The sequence below is a fragment of the Xenopus tropicalis genome, chromosome 7 (assembly GCF_000004195.4).
Source record: "Xenopus tropicalis strain Nigerian chromosome 7, UCB_Xtro_10.0, whole genome shotgun sequence".
Lineage (NCBI taxonomy): Eukaryota > Metazoa > Chordata > Amphibia > Anura > Pipidae > Xenopus > Xenopus tropicalis.
In genome coordinates, this window is record NC_030683.2 from 20,092,369 (window position 1) to 20,114,727 (window position 22,359).

At 42.1% G+C, this 22,359-nt stretch overlaps 1 protein-coding gene across 1 annotated transcript in view; it reads right to left on the reverse strand.

Annotated features, from left to right (window-relative positions):
• Window positions 1-4,677: 4,677 nt before the first annotated feature.
• Window positions 4,678-22,359, reverse strand: part of hmx2 (H6 family homeobox 2) — a 22,320-nt gene continuing 4,638 nt past the window's right edge. The window contains exons 2-3 of the mRNA XM_002937803.5: window positions 6,388-6,656; window positions 4,678-5,468 (exon numbers count right to left, since the gene is read on the reverse strand). Coding sequence (XP_002937849.1) covers window positions 4,978-5,468; window positions 6,388-6,655 — 759 coding nt within the window. The 5' untranslated portion in view covers window position 6,656 and the 3' untranslated portion in view covers window positions 4,678-4,977. The remainder of the gene's footprint in view (window positions 5,469-6,387; window positions 6,657-22,359) is intronic.

A 22,359-nucleotide genomic window follows, 5' to 3' on the forward strand; every position in this document is an offset into this window, starting at 1 on the left:
ATGGAGGTATAAAGGTAAGTAGCTACAGCCTATACATGGCAGTGCATTATGCATTTAAAAGTAATGGGCAGCATTCATGCCACAGGCTCATTCAATGCACCATTATGTTTGGCCTAGATTTACTAAAAAGTGGTAAAAATGACCGCCTGTATAACACTTACAATTGTGAGTTATTATCTCCAGGATAATAACTCCCAGGGTTAAAGTGTACAGTAGCGAGGTAAAATCACTTTTACAATAGTGACTCTGTATAGCAGCCTGTACAGCTCTGGTTTCTATTCATGGTACTGCCATTAGAGGCTGCTGATGAAGACTATTTCAGCTGATTTAATTAGAAAAAAAAGAACTGGTCTATACAGAAATCATAAGTATTCTGCATATTTGTGAATGACATTCAGATAATAAGATTATAATCTGTAAAAGCTCTGCAGTAAATATTAGCTGTTTAACTGGCCTGTACACTGAGCAGGCATAATGAGCTCTGCTGCTCCGGGCAGTAATGTGCCCACTCTACTCCACAAACCTACTCTATGGTTTATTGCCTCGTCCCACTGCCACTTACACTTTACTGGATTTGTTATGTACAACTGTTTTTTTATTTGGAAGGAGCACATTATAGTAATGGGTAAGCATACAGGCAGGTTAATTGGCTAAAACTGGCCCTAATGTGTGTGATAGGGAGGAGCTTAGATTGTAAGCTCCTCTGGGAAAGGGACTAATGTGAGTGATTTATAATAGTTAAATATATAATAAAGTGCTGCAGAAATGTGGGGGTGCTATATAAATAGCAGAAAATAAAATAATATGTGTAAATTTAGCATTGACTGATATTTTATATGCATATTTTCTGCTGAAAACATCTCTTTTATTTTATTCTTGCAGGGAGAGATATATATATATATATATATGTCTTAGGATTCTACCACTGTGAGGTGTAGGGGGGGCATAGATAAAAGGGTGAGATAATGCACCTTGCAGAAGATCATTTTATTATGTAATGTCTGGCAGTTGTGTTTACTTCATAATGACTTCATGGGCATATTATATAGTGCTGGAAATGCTGGGTTTGTATATACAGTATCTTTACCTGCTATAATAAGGCCTCTGGGACTTACATTTCTCATTCATTGTAATGAAGAAACAGAAAAACATCACAAACATGCACTCACACATATATGTATATGTATTTATATATAGATAGATAGATAGATAGATAGATAGATGATAGATAAATAGATAGATAGATAGATAGATAGATAGATAGATAGATAGATAATTATTGCACCTGAGTAACTTTAGTACAATACATATTGATATAGCTATAAGGGTGCACAAAGTGAATGTATTTGTAAGTGTAACTAAATAGAAGTGTGTGAGTAACTGAAACATATAAAAACACATGGGGTGTGTTAGAAAGAGGCAGATGGGTAAGTGTGTATGTGTTAAAAGAGTGAGGCAGATGATGGACAAAAATTTACAGTTTTTTTTGTTACATGTATGGTGGCCCGACAAACTTGAACTATTAATATACTATAGATATTGGTTAGTTAATGAATAAGGAAGGTTTTGAAATGTATTCTGCCAGTGCACCATATCTGCTAGTATATGAGGAAGTGAAGAGAAACCTTAGTTGTTGGCCCAAATGAACAGAACAATAGAAAGGTGCTGTATTATGTCCACTTGTATAGCATCCATCCATTTTTCGCAGATCGCCGTATTTCAACATGTATTGGGCAGTGTATTGAGGAAAGAAAGATAGTAAGGCATGTGGGAATATGTGTGTAAAGTGAGAGTGTGGCACAATGGTGTGTAAGGGTGAAGACACACAGAGCTACTAGTAGCAGCTACTTGTCACAGCTACTAAAATAGACAGTGCTGATCATTTACTGATAATTGTCTCTATGTGTGTTTTAGCAGAGGAATTCTCAGTATTGTCTATGGCAGGGGATTTTCTGGCTTTAGTAGCCATGACAAAATGGCTGCTACTAGTAGCTCCATGTGTTTTAACTCGAAGAGAGAGAGAGAGAGGCATATGAGTAATTGTTTATGTATGGGTGGGATAGGTGATTAAGTACCTAAGAAAGGTAAGTGGCTAAGTGCGTATGTAAGAGAGACAGAGATAGATGTGTAAGTGTGTATGTTTTAAAGTGAGTGAGACAAATGGGTAAGTGTTCATGTGTAAGGTAGATGGGTAAGTGTGTGTAAGAGATAAAGTGAGGGAGGTTGGTAAGTATCTGAGTGAGAAACATGGGTATGTAAGAGATAGAATAAGGCAGCTGGGCAAGTGAATATGGTTAAGATAGGTAAGTGGGGGGGGGGGTGAGACAGAATGAGGGAGATGGGTAAGTGTGATAGAGATAATACCTGTTGGTGCATGAGTGTGTGCATGTGTGTGTTTGTGTATGAGAATGTATGTGTGTGTGTTGGTTAGAGAAATAGATGCCTGTGGTGTGTATATGCTAGAAAAGGCTTGGGAATAAAGATTAGGGGGGTGTGTATATATATATTTTTTTTTGGGGGGGGGGTACATTTAGATAATTAGTATTTGCATAAGGGGAGCAATAGAGTATTAGGCAAGTGCAGGCCAAACTCAGACACCATTACCCACACAGCACAGGGCTATACCTATATACCTATATCTATCTATATATCTATATACCTATATCTATATACCTATATCTATACACCTATATCTATATACCTATATCTATACACCTATATCTATACACCTATATCTATATACCTATATCTATATGCCTATATCTATATACCTATATCTATATACCTATATCTATACACCTATATCTATACACCTATATCTATATACCTTTATCTATATGCCTATATCTATACGCCTATATCTATACACCTATATCTATACACCTATATCTATACACCTATATCTATATACCTATATCTATATACCTATATACCTATATCTATATACCTATACCTATATACCTATATCTATATACCTATATCTATATACCTATATACCTATATCTATATACCTATATCTATATACCTATATCTATATACCTATATATATACCTATATCTATATACCTATATCTATATACCTATATCTATATACCTATATCTATACACCTATATCTAAATACCTATATCTAAAGCAATGAAGCCCCCTGTCAGGTGGGATCATAGGGACCAGACAGATGATTTATTGCCTGGCACTGCCCAACTCCTTTCTCCTGGCAGCTCCCAGCCTTGTGAAATCCCTGCATATTAAACTGGCTGATTTCCTGCTGAAGGTAAACATGCAAATTGTTTCACTGACAGCTCATTACCCTCATCATCTGTATCTGGGGGGGGCAATGACACACTTAATTGGCTGCAGCATCCCTCTCTGGGTCAATGCCTGCTGCAAATTTGTGTTACTTCAAGTACTGAATCGTTGAACAAATCAAGTGGCCCGCTAGCCACCAAATAAAGGGGCCAGTTTATAAATAGAAGTAAAATAAACGAATTATTAATATCTCTGCCTTCCCCCTTGTGGTTGTTTGCCTTTCAATATACCGAATGCAGAAATTAAAGATTATTAGATATCTGATTTCGATTTTCTAATTGTAGATTTCTGCCCAGGAGTGGGCTTTTTAGTCTATTTAGTAGTCGAGAATTATTTACAGACTACAATAAAATCGCTGAGGTGTGCAGCAGTTCATTTAAACGCCCAGCAGATGTGGACAGTGGAAAACTGGTGCAGGGATACATAATCCGAATAATTACGAATACACACAAGGGAAAATGGAGTGAAATGTTTCAGAAAAGTGTCTTCCATCATCCCATCAAGAAATACATCCATTTCAGAAAATAAAACGCCATCGTATATTTTATTTGAGCAAAAACGTCTTACTATAGATCGTTTCGTTTTTTTAGATCTATTCACAACGGGCAGGTTGGGTTTTAATTTGTATCAAAATACTGACAGGATAAATTTCCTCAATTATAGTTAGAAAATGAATACTTTATAGACCCAACAATTAAGTAGGAGATGCCAATATAGTTAAATATATACTAAGTGGGTGCAATTGCTGAACCTAAACGGAAACCACAAGATCTCCAGCCTTGCACGGTTTCGATGGGGACTACATTCATTTCTAAATTCTCCAATCAAATAAATCCGTAAATGCCGTCAAATATTAAACAAAAATATTAACTTTTTTAATGGTCTGGTAAAAAAAATATCAGTTTCGGAAAAATCACAAACCATGCCGTTTTGGTGCCTCCTGTTTTTTTTAATACTCTTCTTTTTTCATTTGACATTTAATCTGAGCAATACAGGGACATGTAATATATCGTTAAACATATGAAATATTCACATGCTGATTCCATTTTGTAATAATAATAAAAAAAAAGAAAACGAACCTGTAAAAATACAGTTTTCACAGTCTCTTTTGCTATTAGAACATAGCAGTTAAAATGATAACATTATTATCAGGGCAGCTGAATGGGATTTTTATAAACTGGACAGGACAGGGGGTTCGATTTTCTTTCCTTCAAATAACAGGAAATATTTCGTTAGATTACACGAATCGTGGTCTGTCATTGGAACGACAGAATCCTGTCATGCCTGCTACAAGTTAATGCAATAATATATATATATATATATATATATATATATATATATATATATATATATATATATATATATATATATATATATATATATATATATATATATATATATATATATATATATATATATATATATATATATAGATAGATAGATATATTTATATATATTTATATATATACACATTATTAAGACAGGAATCCTGATACATAAATATGTGCCCGTAAATAATCCAAGAAATAAAATAAAGTTAATACACATTGTGTATTTTGTTGCAAGAAGCACTTCTGCTCTGTATCAGCATTCCCAGATTGAGAGAAGGGGGGTGAGTTGCAGCAGCTGAAGGAAGATTATTAAGTCCTGACAAACTTTTTTGGATGGGAGTCAGTATTCCATCTTGTTGTACAAGTTATAGAGAGGTAGGGAGACGTTGCTGCTGGGGTAGTACAGAGGGGCAGGGAAGGCAATGGATCTGGGCACTGGAACCCTTAGGATGGAGTTGTCCCTGAACACCAAGGGCATTCCCACTAGAGTCTGTGCTGAGGCATGGGCCATGTTGGCAGCTTCCAGCTCAGCAGAAAGTTGCCTTTTCCATTTGTTCCTGCGGTTCTGGAACCAGGTCTTGACTTGAGTCTCTGTTAGCTGAAGGCTGGAAGCCAAACAGGCTCTCTCTGAGCTGCTCAGGTATCTTTTCATGTCAAAAGTGGACTCCAGCTGGTAGACCTGGCTTCTAGAGAACACTGTCCGGGTCTTTTTCTTAGAGTTGCCCATTTTGTCCCCTCCATCCTTGTGCCTGTCTCCTAAAGACTGGGGGTAATGGCTGTCCTTCTCCTCTGTGTAGTCCTGCTGGGAAGGAGAGGGCATCTGGGTCCTGTCTGCAGAACATCAGGAAGTCACATTAGAAAGAGAATTGTCTGCTCATCAGCCCCCCCCCCCACCAACTGCCAACCATTTCCCTGCCATTTAGGCATCTCCCAGCCCTGGCACCAACACCGAACCGAACATACAACAGAAATTCCTATAAATGTAGTACAAATGCCAATATAAACAGCATCATCAAATTGTATTTCATCCAGTATCTGAAAGATTATATCTATTTGTTTTAAAATAGTTCGTTATTATTTAAATTCTGTGTTCGAAATAAAAACATCAAATGTAAAATGTATTTTATATTAATTATTCTGTCCTATAAACCTTTTAAGAATCGCAATAAAAGTAACAAAAAACAATTGCGATTTCTTCTTTAGAGCCAGACCGAATAAATACAAATCGCTGCTTACTCCTGAGGAAGAATCTAAGGATAAATCGTTTCGCCAAGTGTCATATCTGCTTCTATTCATTCGTATGGAATTTTTTTTTACGGATAAAACAAAAATCAATTCTTCCCGATAATAAATCAGCGCTTTTAACAAAAAAAGGCAATTGGAAATCTTCCCAAAATGACAGATCATTTATCCTTCAATCGTTTAATGACTTTTTTTTTTTTTTTTACTAAATACTTCCTGGTCCCATAGCTAAATATCGTTTAGAGATAAATGACTGAAGGACATGATCGACTAATATCAATTATTTAATTTAGGAAGCAGAGCGAAGCCCCGCACAGACAGCCCTGGTTACTGAATATCTCTCTCCCCCAGAGCTGGTAAGATTATTTATTTATGTATTTATTTATTTATGTATATTAAACAGGAAATTTAGAAGAAAATATTATCTTTATAACCAGCTGGGTGATGACTAGTGATATGTTATACACAGAGGCCGGGCAGTAATGATGTGAGTATAATGGGTACTTACTGGGGCACCTGTGGGCACCGCAGGGGTGGGGGGCTTGGCCCTTGGAGTCTTTATCCCCCGGGTCAGGGCAGTTACAGCCGTGCCCCCTCCAGGATTCGTCTTGTTCATCCTCATCTGAAGATGTGCTGGGGCAGGAGATGGCTTCCCTGGTATAGACCCTGGCAGCGGTTCGGCCTCTGTCCGATGTAGTGCCCTGCAGGATGGACTGGATGGTGAAGCTGGAGAGGGTGGCTGGGGCGGACTTGGTGGGCTCTTCTTTGGTGCTCATCCTGAGTGCAGAGGAAGGAGAGATAGAGGATGAGGATGGCGGAGCTTCACTGGGAAGTTGAGGGGGAGCAGAAGGAGGGGGTGCTGATATTTTTTATTATTGTTGAAGTGGGGGGGGGGTAGCCTTTGCTTCCAGTTTGCTCACACAGACTGCTGCCCTCCCCTCACACAGCCCAGGTCCCTTCTGATCTCCAGACTGCCTGCTGGCGTGGTCACATTTGCATGAGGCTCTCACTTCCATAGGACCAATCATAGGCTCCCCTGTGCAGCAGGAAGATGGGATGGCTCGGAAATCCCATGGCCCCCTGGGGCCCCAGGCACCTGTCCTACATAGGAGGTAGAAGGTAGGCAGTGGGGGGTCCCAATGCAGGGAGAAGCTGCTTCTCTACAGAGAGAAAGCTGGAGAGGATTCCCTGCATGTTCTGCTGCTGCTGCTAGGGGGCTGTGGGGGGGGGGCACAGGCTAACCAGGCATTATGGATAGGCAGAGAGGCTGCCAGGTATAAGCTCCCTGTGTATGGCAGTGCCATAACTAGAAGTTGCTGGACCCTATAATATTTTATATATATATATACATCAGAGCCTTTATCCCTGCTTGGCTACCACAGTGAATATGGAATAGTATCCAAGACTGGGAGCAACATGTGAGGGCAGTCTAATGTGCAGGATCCAGCTGTTGCTGTACCTCTGACAGATGAAGGCTTTCAGTGCCTGTGTGGGGGCTATAGTTCAGCTAGAGGACTGCAGGTTGGGTTATAAACAATGTTACTACACAGAGTCCTGGGCCTTGGCCAAACTTCCACTCATAATACCCCTAAGAGCAGGAATCCCCAACCTTTCTTACTCGTGAGCAACAGTCAAATGTAAAAAGATTTGGAGAGAAACACAAACATCATAAAAGTTCATGGAGATTCCAAATAACGACTGTGGTGTCTATCTGCTAGCCTTATGCAGACTATCAAGAGTTGTTGTTTGTTAGTAAATCTTGTTTTTACTCAACCAAAATTTGCCCCCAACTCAGGAATTCAATAATAACTCCCTGGTTTGGGGGCACTGAGAGCAACACCCAAGGGTTTGATAAGCAACATGTTGCCCCCGAGCCACAGGTTGGGGATCACTGGTATAATCAGGAATCTACAATCTGAGGTTTTCATATAATTCATGAACTGCAACTCCCACGTCCATCTCTACATCCTTCAGGACACCCATGGGTTGTAGATCCTAGCATCCACTGGTAATGATTCAAATTGTTATATAGCTCATTATATCCAGTGATCTACAGCTGTGCAGATGGAAAATACTCTTCTATGTTGCAATATAGTCAAGGTTTTATTTTGCAAACTCCCTTAGGGGCAAAGTCGCAAAGTTTGCACCAGGCCTAGTAACCCAGCTGCTATAGGTGCAGACTTTTATTACATAACCCCGTAAATGTTGTGGATAATCAGGTCCCAGCATAAACCCATTTGACAACACTCCTTTATACAAAGGCAGTATCAATAATACATGTGTATTCAGCAAAGGACTGGCCTGCCAAGGAACCAGGAAAAAAACAGGTGGGCACTGGTCCTGTTGGGCCCCATGGTCTGGGTATATGGGCAGCCTATGTAGCACAGTGGTAGAGCATAGGGGGGTCAGAATGCAGCAATAATAATCAGTGTGAAAATAATTGGCACTGGAAGAGGGGGAGGCAGAGGGTCCCGCTTCTCCCAGTCTGACACAGATGAGGGGTATATTTATCATGCTGTGTAAAAATGTGGAGTAAAACATCACCAGTGATGTTGCTGATAGCAGCCAATCAGATGCTTCACTTTGGTTTTCTGACTGTTGAAATCTTATTGCTGATTGGTTGCCCTGGGCAACATCACCGGTAATGCTTCACTCCATGATAAATATACCCCTGAGTGTACCTGAACCAAGTATGGCTGAACTAAGTTGTAGGTGTCTGCAGGATAAAGCTGCACAAATCATAACTGGTGGCGCTGCTCTGTAGAAACAAGAACTTGTCTCCCTTTAAAACTGGTAAGAAGTGGAAGTGCAAGTGACAAAGCTACCAATACCACCATGAAACTGCTGGAATATTGCACTTCCGCTCCTGCTCCTTATGGGAAAGGAAATGGCATGAAGACATTCTGCCCACTGGGGTATTATGGCTGTGCTCAAGGGGCACACACTGAGCAGGTAGGAAGGGAACATGTTTGCACATTGATGACTGGGTACAACTTGCCCTCTCCCTCAGGCAGACTGTCTGCCTGTCGGCTTTGTGCAGGAGTTACTTTAATAGACCTGGAAAGAGAAGTCTGGTTGAAGAAGTCGATACCTTTAAACTGACCGATATAATATAACAAAAATATGGATTGCAGAGCTTTCAGTGGCTCATTAATCTCCTAGGTTTCTTACTTCTTCCCAATTACCCCTAATATTCCCCCCCCCACCTACCCACTCAATCCCTCCCCCTGTCCCACCCACTGCCTGCCTAGGTATGAGTGTTGGGATAGATGAGAGATATGAGACTGGCGCCTGGAACCTGAGACAAGACTATGTATGACATGAAGAGTCACTCCTGAAGGATGTGCCAAACCCAGCAGTTCTGTGATGCCCCCCACCCCAGCCAAGACAAGGCGGCCTCATCATGTTACCTGTCATGTTTATTGGGGAGAAAAAGGAAAGATTCATGGGACATCGCTGCATTCGTTGGAAATGGTTTATTGATCTGCCTGCAATACACCCTATCTCTTGGCAGAGCTCAGCTATTTTTAGGCCCCAGTAAAATGTATTTTAAAGAGAAAATGCACTATCCCTAGAAACCCTAATTATACCTAACACTGTAATCTGTTCCTTCAAAAAGTATAAATAAATACAATTTCTATATGCTAAAATCCAGCTGCAAAACAGTTCTTTTTTTCTGCTTCATTTGAAATCCTGGCAGGGGAGGAGGGACTAAAATGCTGATGTTACAAATTGTAACAACTTCTCCACAGCTTACAGACAGCATGCAGGAACTACATAACCCACAATGCATTGCACTGTGATGTTCCTTTCCTTATTGATGTCACATGTGCAGGGAATTGTGGGATTGGGAGGATGCAGGCTGAAGGCAGGCTGGGGATTGGTGACTGCTGTTACATTTTTCAGAGTAGCCAGTCAGATCAGCAGGGGAACAGGGGGCGGGGCTTAGGGAACTGTTCCAAACCATATTATTACATTACATATATTAAAAAGGCTGCATATTTTTCATTAATGTAAATTGCAAAGTTGCTTGAAATTGTGTTTACTTTTCAAAAAGCTCAAGTTGTGTTTGGGTGTAGTTCCACTTTAGATTCTGTCTGAAAGTTGAGGGTCACTTCAACAGTTTTTTTGGTTATAATGGGTGAAGGGGGTAAACAAACACTGTGTATGTATTGAATTGTATGTATTTATTGGTGTTTTCCTTCTATCATTCAATCATTCATTCCATCATTTTATCTTCCTCCCACCCTACCAGCCGCGTCCCCCTACTCTTCCCATAGCAAGTTGCCCTTTGTTCTCCCCTGTGTCTGTGTCAGGGTGCGGGGCAGGTGCAGGGTAAAATATCTCCTCTTTCAGCACATTAACCTTTTCAGGGCTCCGCACCACAGTCCAGACACATTACAAATGGTCAGCTTTTATCATGATGTCAGGTCATTAACCCTGGGAGACCCCGCATTGAAAAACTATTTGGGAATATGTCCTTCACTCAGTCCCTGTATACACTCATAATAACACCCAGGCACACAAATAGACTAGACTCACCACACGTGGCTTAGATATTATCTGCTATTTAAGGGCACACAATCCCATTATCATGTTATTTATAAAAAGGCAAAGGAAGCCCTAGCAAATCTCCCAGACACAATATACGCACTTGTGAATCCTTTGTGGGTCCCCTGATACACCCTTGCATGTATTTTTTAACAGGCTGCAAGAAAAAAAAGTCACATGTCTATCCATCCCTTTACTGTCATAAATCTTATTTCCTATTAAGATGATAGATCGATAGAAGATAATTATAGCGAAACAAAACATAAAGCCTGGGCTGGTTTTAGGTCAGGGCAGAAAGGGCATTCCCCTATTATTACATGCACAAAGCTTTCCCTTCTCTGCATATTTACATTGGTGCTTTTGGGAGCTGCCATAGTGTTTGTCACAACCAAGGTAAATCTTAAATATAGGAAGGAGTATAGCAGCTGCACCAGCTATCTGCAGCCAATGCAATGACTATGTTATCTAAATTGCAGGGGATTGTAGTATGCTGTAGACAGTAATATTCTAAGACAAATTTCAATTGGTCTTGCTTTCACCTTCAAACACATTTTTAGAATGATAGAGGTGGATCCAGGACCACTATCATAAACATGGGGACCATGTACTACTGGTTAGCAAGGCACTCCCACCAAGAGGGGCCCAGTTATTTCTCTGCAGCCCCTGGGCCCCTGTGCAGTGGGCTCTGCGAACTAAGTGCAATGGTGCTCCTACTCACCCAGCCACACCCAATTACACACCAAATAAACTGCAAGCTCCGCCCCTTCATGGACCACCAATTCAGCCTTTGCCTTTCTGTGGCGCCCTCTGGATGAATTTACCCTAAGAAACTTTTTTATTGGTCTTAATTTATTAGGGTTGTCAAATTATCAGTTTTATTGCTATATACAATTGTATTCAGGCCTTCTGATATTCATCTTCTATTCTGACTTCCCAACAGCTGCCTGGTTGCTAGGGAAACTAAGCCTTCCTTAGCAACTAGGAAGCTGTTAAAATTCCAAGCAAGGCCGGACAGGGCTGGTGGGACACCGGGAAAAAAATCTGATGGGCCCCATTGACCCAGACTCAATCCCGTCTACCCTCTGCTGTTACTTCCCCACTGCCCTCCTCCCCCATTTGCATCAAAAGTAAATATAAGGTGAGTGTGGGGGGGCTGGCATTGCAGGAGGGGGTGAGCAGCGGGGGCCCCAGAGGGGGAGTGGACCAGGACTATAAAAAAAAAAACATAACAATTTATACTAAAAGTTCAATGTAAGGTGAACTTCCCCTTTAAAGGGTATGTAAACCCAAAAACAAAAAATAACAAACACCCAGTGACTAACGTCATGTGTAAATATAAGTTGCAACATGTCAAGAGCTGATTTGCTGCAGTCAGTGCGCCACGGTACTCAGTACAGACACACAGGGAATCAAGGAGCCCATTTATTGATCTGGTTACCAACCGCCAGGCAGACGTCAGATGCCGCAGAGACGGAGTGGGGCAAAGCCACGAGTGCGTAACAGTCTAACAAAATGTGAGCTGAAGATCAGCACTTAAGTGTGGAGTATATTGTGTCATTCTGCCAGTGATAATGTTTCCATCTCAAACGCTTCACTCTTAAAGGGACAGTGTACCCATTTACATCCATATTATTATATGTGTTCGGTAAACATATTAGTATAGCCAGGGCTGCCATTGAGGGAGAAGGCTTCTCTCAGGGGCCCAGTTAAAGTGGGGACCCCACCAGGCCCAGACTGGCAATCTGTGGGTCTGGCAAATGCCAGAGGGGCTGCTGTAAGATGCCATAGACACTCACTATTTATTGGGCCTATAGGGGGCTGTTTGGGCCTCTGTGTAGTTAAAATGCCAGGGCCTAATTTGAATCCCAGTCCAGACCTGGGCCCTACTATGTCTTAGACAACCCTAAGGCTAATGTTGATTCTTAACAAGGTGGCTTATTTATCAGTATATATGTGTGTTTATTCATATCAGTGGGTACAGCCAGAATTGGTCCAACAACAAACCCTCACCCACAGACCCTTACGTAACAGTGTCCTCCAGTATCCACATTATCCAAAAACTGCAGAATGCTTGCTCATATTTACTAAGGAGCAGCTTATAAAAAAACACCTCTCACAAGAAGGGAAAGCCATTTATGTAATGCCTTCATACATGCCAACTTGCCCTTAAAAAATGGGTGAGTGTATATTGTGCCAAGTAGGTATATTTAAGGGGGTAGTTCACCATTAAATGAACTTGTAGTATAATGTATAAAGTGATATTTGGTGACGGTTTTTTAAAGATTTAGCTTTCTGGTCAGCAGCTCTCCAGTCTGACATTTCAGTAGCTATCTGGTTGCCGGGGTCCAATCTACCCTAGCAACCAGGCAGTGAACTGAAATATAGTGAAACACCCCCTTTCAGGTTGCAGAAGCATCCTTCCATCTTTTTATCCATCCCCAGAGCTTTATTACTAATGTATTTCATATACTCTGCAGCCATAGGGTTCCAAGCTGGCATGATGGGGCAGGGAAGAAGGGGCCATTTGCAATACAGGATGTCTGGGGCCCTCTACTTCAGGTAGTAATATATAAATCAGGTATAGCCAACCTGCAGTCCTCCCTCTTTAGCTACCAGCATGCAGTTCAACAACAGCTGGAGGGCACAGATCTAAGAGGAAGTAACAAGGAGCTTCTTTTACTTTCACATTTGATCGGTTAAAACTGTACCCCCCCCCCCCCGTGGTGCCACCATGCCCAGATGGCCCACAGACCACAGAACCAAATCTGGGCATGTATGGTCCATGTGGAACCTAACGAGTAACTAAAGTTGGCCATACATGGGCAGATTTTAGCTGCTGATTCGGATCCTTTATACCGATTCGCCAACTTATTAGCCTGTTTATGGGCACCCCCGACGGGTCTAACATTGGGCAGATCTCGATCAGGCAGGTTTGATTTTCTGTCGGATCAGGGACCGCATCAGCTTGTTGACACAGTCGTCGCTCTGTCAGCGCCCGCCGGTTTAATTAGCCAATAGCGGTGGGCAAATCGGGAGAAGATCTACTCGTTTGGCAAGGTGTATGGCCACCTTAATACAAGTACAACAAGCTATTCCTATGATCCGAGGAGGTGCTACATGCACATGAAACAAAGGGGATAGTCTTGCACACTGGAAGAGATGGCCGGGGCAGATAACCCACGCTTGTGTTTATATAAATAAGGCACCACACATCCACACAAGGAGGGAGGATCTTTGTATAAACCCTAAATACAAAAAATGCAACTTTTATCAGTTCCTTTACACTACAAACCCAAAACAAGAAAAGCTGCCTGACACCAGTCTACACCCTCCTGGCCTCCTCTACGTGCTGAGGACTAGTTACCTGCGGTCACGGGCCGATATCGGCAGCTCCCACTGGCCAAATGTAAAGATCTGCCAGCTTGTTAGTGTCTTTATGAGCTCTGACACTGACAGACATATATGTCCCAAAATCAGGTTATTTCTCCCCAGTTACAGGGAAACTCCACATAAAACAACTTTAACTGTTTGAAAAGTAAACATAATTTCCAGCAACTTTGCAATATACCCATCAGGGAACTCAAGCTTCCGAACCAAAATTTGTTAAAGAGCCCCACACAACACAGAAATATAACATAGAATATACCAGAAAGTTTGAATAAATACAATTTTTATATGTTGAAATCCACTGGCAAAACAGTTCTTCTCTTTCTTCATCATTTGAAATTCTGGCAGGGGAGGAGGGACTAAAACATTGATGTTACAAATTGTAACAACTTCCCCACAGCTTACAGACAGCATGCAGGAACTACATAACCCACAATGCATTGCACTGTGATGTTTCTTTCCTTATTGACATCACATGTGCAGGGAATTGTGGGATATGGAGGATGCAGGCTGAAGGCAGGCTAAGGACAGTCGACTACTGTTACATTTTATTTGGGTCTCAAAGTAGCCAGCCAGATCAGCAGGGGAACAGGGGGCGGGGCTTAGGGAACTGTTCCAAACCATATTATTACATTAAAATTCATGAAAAGGCAGCATATTTGTAACTGATGTATATTGCAAAGTTTACCTTTCAAAAAGATTAAATTGTGTTTGGGTGGAGTTCCCCTTTAAAATAAGTGAGCAACTAATTGTTCTGTCAGGCAGTGTGACTTACTAGTGCATAAAGTGCAATCTGCATGTTACTGGCCATATATTATAGCCAAACTGTGTTGTCAAGAAGGGCCAAGCCCATGGCATTCACCAATAAGCACCGCAGCTGTGCCTTCCCCATATGCCTTTCTCCATAGAGGGCAATTTATCACACTTTTGGAAACTTCCCACTGCCTTTAATCAGGGCTGGGAAGCCTTAGCCTTAGGTTATAGGGGGAGGGACACAGTGTAGCTTTCTAAATTAATGATAATGATAATAATAATGGTAGGTTTGTTAACCAGGTTAGGACTGGGAGGCCAATTGGCCCTTATCACTCATTGAATTCTGCTTCTCTGTGTCTGTGCCGTGTAGCTGGATCCTCCACCGTCCTCCTTTTTTATTGCTCATTCACTGCCACTGACACTTCATAGTGTGATATAACGATGGGTAATTAAATGACCGACCCCCATGGCAGTAAGGGGATAAAGAAAAATTTGACAAACGCCGGCACCCTGTATCTCTGCTGTCAGGATGAGGCGTTAAACTAATTAAAAGTGCGATAAAGTCTTTGTCTCAATTACTTGTCAATCCTGCAGCGAGCCATTAACATGGAAGAAGAATAGAGAATTAAAAGCAGAGTGCTGCCTGGAGTTAGTGGGAACAGGGGGAGCGGCGGGCTGGTACAGTAACTGACCCTTTGGAATACTGGACAATTTAAGCCCTTAATGCCTTCAGATCATTGTCAGTTTCCCATTCTAGCCATAATTATAGCAAGAGAGAAATTATTCAAGGCCCAGCCCATGGGGGCTCGCATTAATAACATCATTCTCCAAAGCCTGAGTACATGAAAGCTCCGCTAGGCTAATCTTTTCTCTTCTAGAGGGAAATGCTGAGCTTCCGATCTACATAGCCAGCTTGGGCCAATGGGGCATACAGGACTTTGAGCTGCAAAGTGATACTTTGTGTTGCACAAGCAGCTTCCTGCTCTGCAGAACAGGAAGGGAGGAGTCCAGACTTCCTTAGTGCTCAGCTAAACCAAATCTGAACCCTACAAGTCTCCCTTTTAATGACTTTAACACAATAGCCAATGGGAGCTCAAATATTTTCATTAAAAGGGAACGATGATAGGTATAAGAGTATAATGAGGTTCAGATCATGCCTCACTAATGACTGCCATTAATTACAATGGAATATAGGGATATGCTGTGAGTGGTATAAATGTTTGGTATGCATATATGAAAACTCAATTTATTGGGAAGGAATGCCATTGGACATTTTGTAGTTATGGCCATCTAGCAGCCACAGGGTCTGCCTTATTATATCCCTTTGTTTTCTGTTGCACGGTGTTATACTGAAGGCACCTCCTCCCTCTATTTATGTATACAAATATACAAGTGGGTGTAGTCGAGCACTGACAGAGCCTCTTTACCCAGGGACAAAGGTATATGTCTAGAGGGCATGTAGGGTCATCCCTGGAGCAGGGTTTTACTGATCTCCAGTCAGCCACACTCAGTCCCACCATTAGAAAGAGGCATATGCTGGGAGCAGGGGGCCTCTGCCCACCGTGACTGAATATATTGGGTGACTTGACTGCCGCACAGTTGGGGACAAAATTTACAACCTCTGTAGACAAGCCGTGAAATCTCCCCTGTCACAGCTAAATGGGGAGATTTTATACACCCATTTGGGCTTCAGCTTGTTAAATGAGCACATCTGTCAGCTGAGCAGAGTGACTCAAAGAGCTTTCGGGCAGGATTTCCTACACTTCAACTACGCAAACTTCACAAATCAATGTCCTGTCCCTCTTCCATATGCACCCTCACCAACAGGGCCAAACACACTATTCTTCTTGGTCCTATGAAAAGGGACTGTTTAACCTATGGCCCTTGGATGCAGTTCAACTACAGCTCTTAACATTTCCCCAAAAATGTTGTGGTCTTGTGTGAGCAGCAATTATACAGACAGTATTATTGGCACTCACTGTCAACATATTCCTATACTATACTTTTAGTATAGTAAATTGAGGCTATTATCTGCACGTCTTCCTTCTCCAAAGCTAATATCTGTACTGTAACACATTCCATCTCTCCCTACTATACCTGCTATCCCACAGCCCCAGTCCCTTCCCAGAGGCTATTATCCCACTGCTACTATAGGCACCATCTCTCCCTACTATACCTGCTATCCCACAGCCCCAGTCCCTTCCCAGAGGCTATTATCCCCCCACTGCTACTATAGGCACCATCTCTCCCTACTATACCTGCTATCCCACAGCCCCAGTCCCTTCCCAGAGGCTATTATCCCCCCACTGCTACTATAGGCCCCATCTCTCCCTACTATACCTGCTATCCCACAGCCCCAGTCCCTTCCCAGAGGCTATTATCCCCCCACTGCTACTATAGGCACCATCTCTCCCTACTATACCTGCTATCCCACAGCCACAGTCCCTTCCCAGAGGCTATTATCCCCCCACTGCTACTATAGGCACCATCTCTCCCTACTATACCTGCTATCCCACAGCCCCAGTCCCTTCCCAGAGGCTATTATCCCACTGCTACTATAGGCACCATCTCTCCCTACTATACCTGCTATCCCACAGCCCCAGTCCCTTCCCAGAGGCTTTTATCCCCCCACTGCTACTATAGGCACCATCTCTCCCTACTATACCTGCTATCCCACAGCCCCAGTCCCTTCCCAGAGGCTATTATCCCCCCACTGCTACTATAGGCACCATCTCTCCCTTCTATACTGCTATCCCACAGCCACAGTCCCTTCCCAGAGGCTATTATCCCCCCACTGCTACTATAGGCACCATCTCTCCCTACTATACCTGCTGTCCCACAGCCCCAGTCCCTTCCCAGAGGCTATTATCCCACTGCTACTATAGGCACCATCTCTCCCTACTATACCTGCTATCCCACAGCCCCAGTCCCTTCCTAGAGGCTATTAACCCCCCACTGCTACTATAGGCACCATCTCTCCCTACTATACCTGCTATCCCACAGCCCCAGTCCCTTCCCAGAGGCTATTATCCCCCCACTGTTACTATAGGCACCATCTCTCCCTACTATACCTGCTATCCCACAGCCCCAGTCCCTTCCCAGAGGCTATTATCCCACTGCTACTATAGGCACCATCTCTCCCTACTATACCTGCTATCCCACAGCCACAGTCCCTTCCCAGAGGCTATTATCCCACTGCTACTATAGGCACCATCTCTCCCTTCTATAAATACTACTCCACTGCCACAGGTAGGAATGGTGTTTTTACCTCTGTTTTCTCCTGGTAGACATCGGTAGTGTGTCTTATAGTCTTTAGCAAATAGCAACAAAAATATTTCCCAAAGTAATAGTAGCCTTTAGAAATTAATTTTCATTACAAAGGTTTGCATTTAAAAACCATACAAGTTCAGTAAAATCCAATCAGGTCCAGACTAAGATTCAACATAGCCTCTGGCCTTTTTAAATACACAGAGGCCCAAACAGCCCCCTATAGGCCCAATAAATAGTGACTGCCTATGGCATCTTACAGCAGCCCCTCTGGCATTTGCCAGAACCCATAGATTGCCAGTCTGGGCCTGAAACAAATGGTGAAAACTTGGCCACTTTCAGAATCTCTTTATCAGCTAATGAGAATGCTTACTAGTGCATCAGCTGGTTGGTCTGCAATAAAAGACAAATTAAATATCCTATTGCGTATACCAAAAATAAATAAATAAATTCACAAACGTTGAAGGCTTTGGACTGGTCACCTACTGAATAAATATTAATAACCTAACAATGAGCGCCTTCAGGCCCCCGTAAATATACCAAAGTTCCTGCCCAATGTTGGCTGTAGTGAATTTCTAAAAAATATAAATTACATTACTCCTATATAAAATGGAAATAATGACAGCAATTCCGGTGCACAGCTTTGGGGAAAGAAGTTTTAAACTTCTCAATCATTCGAGGCTGCAGCCTAAGGGGACCAGATTTTTAATAAATGCTAAACTTATAGCCGTAGCCACTGGCATTCCAAAGGGAAGCTGAGACACGTGGGCCAATGGGTTTGATTGTTTAGCCTGTAGATCAGCTGGCTGGATCTCCAGTGGAATTTTAGCCAATAAGCTGCACTGGGATCACTCCCAGGAGGAGGAATGCCCATACCCTGACCAATGATGATTCAGTTTAAGTGAACTTAGGTGAACTTAGGTTCATTCCTGCAGTTAGGTCCAACTTCTTGAGCTTTGAGCTATTAATTTAAGTCAACTTTTAGTATGTTATAAAATTTCCTATTCCTAGCAAATTGGCAATTGGTCCTGGTTATTTATTTTTTTTATAGTTTTTTTTTTTAATTATTTGTTTTCCAGCTTTGAAGTGGGGTCACCGAGCCTGGAAGCTTCTTTGAGGCTACAACTTTTATTATTACTTTTTATTCCTCATCTTTCTATTCAGTCCCTCTCCTATTCATATTCCAGTCTCTCATTTAAATCTCTGCCTGGTTGCTAGGGTAAACAAGACCCTAGAAACAAGTGGGTGAAATTCCAAACTGGAGAGCTGCTGAACATAAAGCTAAATAACTAAAAAAAACACAAAAAAAGTAAATCAAATTGCAAATTACCTCAGAATATCAATGTCTATATCATACTAAAAGTTAATTTAAAGGTTAACTGCCCCTTTTAGATGGGGAACACAAGGGTAGGTTTCACCCAAAGAGCTCCTCTGTGACCTATTCTGGGTTCTGACATCTGTACATCAACGACTAAAGGGGTGCAAAGTCCTCAGTTCTGGTATCCCCACTAGTACTATAACTGTTGCTACTATGGGTGCTGCAATGCTGGTATAGGTGCTACTTATGTTGCTATAGGCTCTGCTGTGTTACGTGCATAGTCAGAAGATAAGTAGGTGTGCATTACTTCCACACATTATTCCTACCTGCAGCTCTTTGTGTCTGAATCCTAATATATGAGGCGCCCCATTTTGGACCATCCTACAAACATCTCTGATCCCCCTGAGTTGCTTTCAACAGGTTTATCGCCGTGTGTATGGCGCTGCCAAGGAGCCGACAGCCAGCCAAGGCAGCTCCCCGTGCCAGGTGTATCCTACACAGGCCCCACTTCCTCTGAGATGCCATGAAATATTTAGGTGTATAAGGAACCAGGGTGGGAGGTGGAGCAGTGTAATCCAAGATGCAGAGCTGAATCCTCCCTCCATTCTCAGTGCAAACTGATCCAAGTTCTAAATGTAAGCAGGATACCGACTGTGAAGAGGGCAGTTCTACCGTTGTGCAAAGAGTGTGTGGATAAGACCAGTGTCGGACTGGCCCACCAGGATACCAGGAAAACTCCCGGTAGGCCCAAGTGTCAGTGGGCCCTCCTGCTCCAAACCATTTGGCCTACTTCATGGTCATTCCCTATTTCTGAATGGGAAGAAAGAGGAGAAATAGATGGAAGAATAGATGCTAGCATGTAAATTAAAGAGACTAGGAGAATAAAGAGGTTGGGTGAGGAAAGGAGGAAATATAGTTTGGAGAGTGGGCCTAGGGTCTCAGGTTTTCTGGTGGGCCCCTGGGTCCCAGTCCGACACTGGATAAGACCAGGGCCAGTTGTGAATGTCCCTTCATACAGGAACATGGAACTTTACTGTCACACATTGTGTGAAATGCCCTCAGTACCAGTGTCAAACCTAGGGCCAAGCAGAGCCTAACATCTAGGGCCTAATTGCAACAGTTAGAAGGAGATTATACTAAATGGTACAGAAATTCTATAGGCTTGGAAATAAGAAAGAACTAATGCCAGGCTGGGGCCAGGGGCCCACCAGCAGGAACTCTGTACTCTTGCAAGTGAGTCCAAGCCTGCTCTGTATATACACACCCTAGTAAGCCCAGACTGGCAATCTGTGGGTCCTGGCAAATGCCACAGGGGCTGCTGTAAGATGCCACAGACAGTCACTATTTATTGGGCCTGTCCTCAACTTAAATTGCTGCCCATAGGCCAAAGGCTGCAGCCATATATATGACTGGTGGCTTCTCACCAGGCTGGCACAGTGGTAGTTTTATAAACTGGGCATACCTGTACCTGGGCAGTAAACCAAACCAATCAGATCTTTGCTTTCACTGTTCTACCTGCAGCAGGCTGAAAAAAATGAATCATTGATTGGTTGCCATAGGTTACTGCCCAGGAGCAATTTTGCCCAGTGTTTAAAAAATGAGCTGATGAGTTGCCAGGAGCACTGCACCTCTTAATAGGATTGTAAACCTAAATGTATTATTTTACATCATAGAATTATTACTTAAAGGGGTGGTTCACCTTTAAGATAAATTTTGTATGTTTTAAAATGTACTATTCCTAGCAACTTTGCATTTGGTCTTCATTATTTATGTTTTATAGTTATTGATTTATTTGCCTATGTTGCCTACATCTTTCCAGCTTTCACATGGGGGTCACTGACCCCGCTAGCCAAAAAACTTTTGCTGTTTGAGGCTACAATTGTATTTTTATTGTTACTTTTTATTCCTTATCTTTCTATTTGGTCCCTCTTCTATCCATATTCCATTCCCTCATTCACACCACTGCCTGGTTGCTAAGGTAAACACGACCCTAGCAACCAGATAGCTACTGAAATTCCAAACTGGAGAGCTGCTAGACAAAAAGCTAAATAACTGAAAAAATAAAAAAATAAAAACCAATTGCAAATTGTCTCAGAATAGCAATGTCTACATTATATAAAGCGGAATATATTGGCGCTTTATAAATAAATGTTAATAATAATAAAAAGTTAATTTCAAGGTGAACAACCCTAACCCTTAACTCTAAGTAACTTTTTAATGTACATTTATTAGAAATGTTTAGTTATTTATAAATGCTGATATTAATAGCAGTATCTGACTGCCCTGTACTGTTCTGTGCACTGCTGGTTCTGACTCCCTACAACCTAGACTCCAACTCCTACAGTGTCTCCCATGTTCTATAATTAAACAGAATGTAAAGGAGGACAGTTGTAGCAGTGTACAGGGACTGGAGACTTTAATGGTGCATGTAGTCAGAACCAGCAGTGCAGTAAATAACAAAGGACAGGCAGATGCTGTTTTCAATAGGAACAGAGAATGAAGGTTCTAGGCTTATATTAATTATCTATATTCTCATATATCTCTCTCACTGCTCCATGATCCTTTCTTTCCCTTGCCCTGAGAATGGAGGCTGCCAGTGGGTTAATCCTTATGGCACCAAAGCAGCTTCACACTGAGGGAGCTGTGAGATTTCATGCAGCCCTAATAAAAATTGATCCTTTTTTCCCTTTGTGCTGTAGTTGGAAATAGGCTTGTTGCTGGGCCGTTATATTGGGGAAAGTCTATGGGTGTAAATGACAGATGAAGCCATAAACAAGTTTGATCTTGGAATAAACCTTTGCTAAATATTAAACACATGGTACTTGCCTATTTTTCCCCCACTGACTGGGGTTATGATATATGGCATGTCCAAACTTTAGAATAAGGAAATTACGAGAGAAAATGATTGCAATAAATTTTCTAAGTATAAACGTTGATTATATTTTGATTTTCATTCAGAAGATATTTTGGTGCAAATGGCATCTGGCATAGTCTTATGGGGTGGGGAGAAGGGGGGCTTTTTTAACCCAGAGCCCTGGAGGAGTAGAATTTATGTAATCTGTGCTTGGGAAATGAATTGGGTAATTTATTGGAAAACACAAAGTCCTAAAGATTGGATCAGCATTGCCTCCACTGAGTCCCTCCATCCATCAAGTTCCAATTAACAGCCCCAGCCAGAGGAGTCTTTAATGGCTTTCCAATCTA